Source organism: Pygoscelis adeliae, unplaced genomic scaffold (genome assembly GCF_000699105.1).
Source record: "Pygoscelis adeliae isolate BGI_AS28 unplaced genomic scaffold, ASM69910v1 Scaffold190, whole genome shotgun sequence".
Classification (NCBI taxonomy): Eukaryota; Metazoa; Chordata; class Aves; order Sphenisciformes; family Spheniscidae; genus Pygoscelis; species Pygoscelis adeliae.
The window spans coordinates 768,743-773,637 of NW_008823922.1; the positions used below are offsets into that span (position 1 = coordinate 768,743).

At 43.6% G+C, this 4,895-nt stretch overlaps 1 protein-coding gene across 1 annotated transcript in view; it reads right to left on the reverse strand.

Annotated features, from left to right (window-relative positions):
* Positions 1-972: 972 nt before the first annotated feature.
* Positions 973-4,895, reverse strand: part of LOC103913642 (interferon-induced protein with tetratricopeptide repeats 5-like) — a 4,727-nt gene continuing 804 nt past the window's right edge. Inside the window, exon 2 of the mRNA XM_009320168.1 lies at positions 973-2,995. Within this exon, the coding sequence (XP_009318443.1) occupies positions 1,558-2,995 (1,438 nt within the window). The 3' untranslated portion in view covers positions 973-1,557. The remainder of the gene's footprint in view (positions 2,996-4,895) is intronic.

The window sequence follows — 4,895 nt, forward strand, 5'->3', positions numbered from 1 at the left end:
TCTAAGAGAGAAAGCAGCCGGCTGGCAAACAGGGATGGATTTTACCCCAGGCTTTTCTTAGGAAGAAGGTGTGGTTGTGTTATGTACACTGTTAAGCTCCTGATCACTTCTGCTTGTATCATGAAAGATTCTTTGAGGGAGAGCTGAGAGGGGAGAGGTTTCTTGATGTTTCATGATCTGGCATCCTATTTTATACTCCCTCAGGCCTGTCATCCTACCTGTACATGGGGCAGGATGGCTGGAAGCAAAAGTGCACATCCTTCCTGATGGGCTCTGTCACCAGTTTGCTTTGTTCTATGCTACTGGCTAGGACTCAGAAGTGTTTTGGAAGTACAGCGTTAGTTTTCCCTGAGCACCGTGATCTGTTATACCAAGGTACAGTACTCTGGAAGTAGGCTGTCCTGTTGTAAAGAATACTGACTTTTAGTTGGGTATCTGAAGACACTCACCTCCCCACCCATTCTCTCTGTCCTTTCAGCTCTTTCTTCCAGTCACGTAGACTCTGTGGGCACCCACCCCTTCTCCCACACGCCCCTTGCGTTCTGCTGCCCTGTTCTCTGGTGCTCATGCAACTCTGCTCTAGCTGTGCTCTGCCCTCCGTGTCCAGTTCAGTACGTTTCTTGTGTGTTTTCTATCCCCGGCTTGTTTCACGAGCATGGCCGCAGATAGCCATCTCTTCGGCATCTCAAAGGCTGCCTTTCCTTCCTCTCCAGATGTTTGCTGTACCAGTTCCTGAGAGTGCGGTTTTGGGTAAACTAGATGGCTGTTCTTTTGTGCACAGTTCAATTCTTTGGTGCAACACCTCTGAAGCTTTGCTGAGAGTTTGGGAAAATAAATGGGGCTGTCTCCTGACCCTTTCATATCCTGCCAAAACTTTATCCCTGTTAGAATGGCCGTTTCCCTTTCTTTCATCTACTAACATGAGGACTGAGCAGCAGGGAGATACCAAAAGCAACAGTCAATGGGTGCAATGCTCTTTAATAGTTCACAAAAATAATGCATGTTTTGTAAGCTTTCCAGTGAACTAGCCAAACAGTGGTTATTTTTCATAGTTAATCAACATACAAGGGAGTAAACTGAACAAGTCTTCAACAAAAGCTGCTTCTAAATAACACTAAAGACAGACATTTCTTAAATATTTGAAAAAGCATCAAATTCCATTTGTGTATAAGCATGCTTTTCAAGTGGATAGATGAAATACTACAATACAATTCCCTTATCTTTTTCTCAGTAGAAGGTAAGATCTGATTTCCAGCTTAGTTCTGTGTTCTACAGATCATCACTTAAACACAACCTTTATATCAGTGTTAGCATTGAAGACTAAGATAGCTTAGCTATTATTTAGTCTTTCCAAGCATGCTCTCTGTTTGTGAATGAACAAACAAATGAACAATCATCATCTGCAGTTTCTACATTATCACCAGAAAGTAATGCCACCAGATGTTTCATCTGGTTATAACTTCAACCTTAAAAAAAAAAAAAAAAAGTAGTTTTGAGAGTCTGTTGAAATGTCCTTGGGTTTGGGGATTTTTTTGGCGTGAAGGATTTTTGGGAGCTTTAGCTTGAGATGGAAAGTTGTAGCTCACATAATGCATTCAGATATTCTTCATTGTCGGGACACAATGCAACGGCTTTCTCATAGCACTCAATTGCTTTTTGTTTCTCACCATTTAGATTATGAATGAGCCCAAGTGTACCAAAATCTGTTGCATCTCCTAAACCTCCCTGAATTCTCCGTTCCAACAATTGATTCAGAGCACTTCTGCACTTACTTCTTACATAAGAATCTTTTTCGATTTTCAGCCCTTCTGTGTAATACCTAATGGCTTCAGATTCCGATTTCATGTGAAAACGCTGAAAATTGCCATAATTGTAGTAGAATTCTTGTTTATCATCATCGACTAGAATGTTTATCTGAAACGCTTTCTGAAATGTCTCTTCTGCTTTTTCATACCTCTTTCCTTCTGCATACATCTTTGCTAGGTCAATATGGGCAGAAAAAAATTTTGTCTTTTGGTCAATCGCTATTTTAAAATGAAAAATGGAAAGTCGGATGAGTTCCTCCACTTGCTCTTGAGGGGGATATCTTGTAGTCTTTTTCAATTGAAACAGCTTTGCTCTGTAGCACAGTCCTAGTTGGTGATGCAAAAAGGCAGATCTTGGTGTCACTGCTATGGCCTTTTTCAAAATCTTCAGTGCCTTGTCCACTTCTCCTTTCCTTCTGTAAAACTTAGCAGCATATCGCAGGAGATAAGGAAGGTCGGGGGTTTTCTGCATTGCTGCTTCAATGTACGTCTCCCCTTCATCAACTCGCTTGAAGTCCTGAAGTTTTAATGCAAGTAATGCCATAATGAAAGTATCCTTTGGATTCAGTTGCACTGCACGCTTAAGGGGCTCGATGGACAGGCTTTCATCTTCGCGTTGTCTGTGAGAAAAATCTTCCAAACGATACATTGCTATTGCATAGCCGGCATTAAATTCTGGGTTATCGGGTTCATTCTTCAGAGCATTTTCAAAGCAATTCTTTGCTCTCATGTAGTATTTTCCCCCAAACTTTAATAATGCCCATCCTTGCTCAGCATAGATCTCTGGAAGCTGAATCTTCCATTGAGCAGTACTTGAAAGCTTTTTGCAGCTGTTTTCCACTTTGTTTACGTAAGTTTGAGCTTCTTTGTATCTCTCCATGTGGTAATAGATCCAGGCATAGTTCCCCCAGGTAACAAGACTTCTCCTGGCAATTTCATCTGGATAATTTTTTTTAATTTCTTCTTCGGCTTTTTGGAGATTTCTGAGGGCTTCCTCATTTGAATTCTTTAGGTGGCATACATAGGCTAGCAGATTATAATTTGTGATGTTGGATTTAATAAAAAACTCGATCTGATCGACTATAGTGTCCTCTAGCTCATCAAGGTCCACATCCTGCTTGAGCAAAGTCCATGTAAAATGACATTCTAGCTCCAGCAGGGACCTCTTCAAGGAATTCTTGGAAATGGCACTAGAAGAAAACAAAGAAAAACTTACTTATACTCCCTTTGCTTTTTGCTACTCTTGTTTTTAAACCAGGCATGACGTACTTCAAAAGCAGGCAATACCTCACCTGGTGCCACTAGTCTCAAACAAGCCAAAGCTGTGGGAAGCCATAAGTCTAAAGAGCTGCATAGTTATTTTAGTAATTCTCCTTGCCAGTGTATGAGGGCACCTCTTACGTAGCAACAGAGCTGGTGGTCTGGATGTCAAAGAGGAGGCTAGTCTCTATGGTAAAGCTGGCACACCTCTGGGCCTCAGGAACATATTTCCTATGCTGGGAACAACTGCTGAAGCCTACCCAAAAGAGGTAATCAAATAAAAAACTTCCTCCAAAATATAGAGAAAGTAATATAGTGCCTCTCCCATGTCTCTGTATATTTTATGGTTTGGTTTATAAATTTAATTTTTAATTTCCTGCATTTGTAAATCCTTGTTTGTTAGATCATAGCAGCATTTTTATGTTATGATTATACTGATCTATCCAGTAGCTGGCTCCCGCATCCCACCAGTCTCCCCAGTTGCTGGCACTTGGGTGTACAGGCCCCCGAGGGTGCAAGCCCACTCCACTTGCTGGTACAGACCACTCCCTCACTAACCCTATGGATCCCCAGAAGCTGGCTTTGGACATCCAGTAGCTGGTCAGGGATCCTCTCGTTACCCAAGTGACCAGACCCTGTTTACATACCACTGGTCCTTAACACCCCTTTATCCCTCTCTAGTTTTCAGTATTTGTTCCTTCCCAAATCACCCAGATCCCTCATTTCCCCACCTTTGGTCCCCTCCCCAAACATCCCATAAGTCGTCTCGCACAACCCCCAAATGCTTTTCCCTGCATCCCGTAATGTGTCCCATATTCCTGGGCAGTTCAGACTGTAGGGCACTCCTGTGGACCCCTAATGCTGGGTGTCCCTCCGGCCCGTGGGGCTGAGGGTCCCCTGGGGCAGCCCTGGGAGAGCCGGGTGGGGGCTCATGTCCCTGACTGGGGCAGTGGGGAGCCCCCACCTGCCCTTGTGCCTCTGTGCTCCTCCGTGTGCATGGGGATGGGCTGATGGCTCTTGGGACGGGCCTGGGAGCCACCGGGGCAGGGTGTTGTTTGGGTTCTCCCTCCTGCCATTGCCTGCCTGTGCCCCTGTGTAGGTGCGCAGACCAGCTTTTATCACACAGTCTATCAAGGACAAACCCTTACAATGCAGAGAAGACAACACTTTAGTCCACATTGTGCTCTCCCTTAAAGAAGGAGTTATACACGACCTTATAACCGAGGCTTCTCAGCCAAATCCTTTGTTGTTAGAAAGGCTACTCTGCTCTCCCTCCTGTAAAACCTAGAGGGTCTAACAGCCTGCATGGTACAAGGTGTGCTGCTGCTCAACTGCACAATCATGTAAAAGAGGAGATGTCTTTTGGGTAAAAAAAAAAAAAAAGGAGTGGAAAGACTGGAAAATTATGAGGAGGCAAATCAAGGAGGAATCGGGAAGCAATTCTTACAGGTTCTGGGACAGCGGGAAGGACACTGGGGAAAGCGACACTGGGGAAAGCAACGCTGAACACAGGTTTCCACCCAAATGATCTGACACAGAGGTACTGGAGGAAAATCAGACAAAAAAGGTATTTATAAATGCTGTTAACGCATAAGTTTGTCTTACGGACTTTTTTGCCTTTCTCAAATAATCTCCTCTGCCTAACTGATGTTTTTGATTCCTATTAACAACAGTTCCTAATTAGAAAGCTGCATGTGAGGTAATTACAGTTATTTTGGGATGAAGGGGAAGTGAGAGTAAGTTCCTGTTATTATTGCTATCTTGTTAGAAACCTTTGGCTACAGCTGAACACCAGAGAACAGATATTGGCTCCCACATCAGCCGGAATAA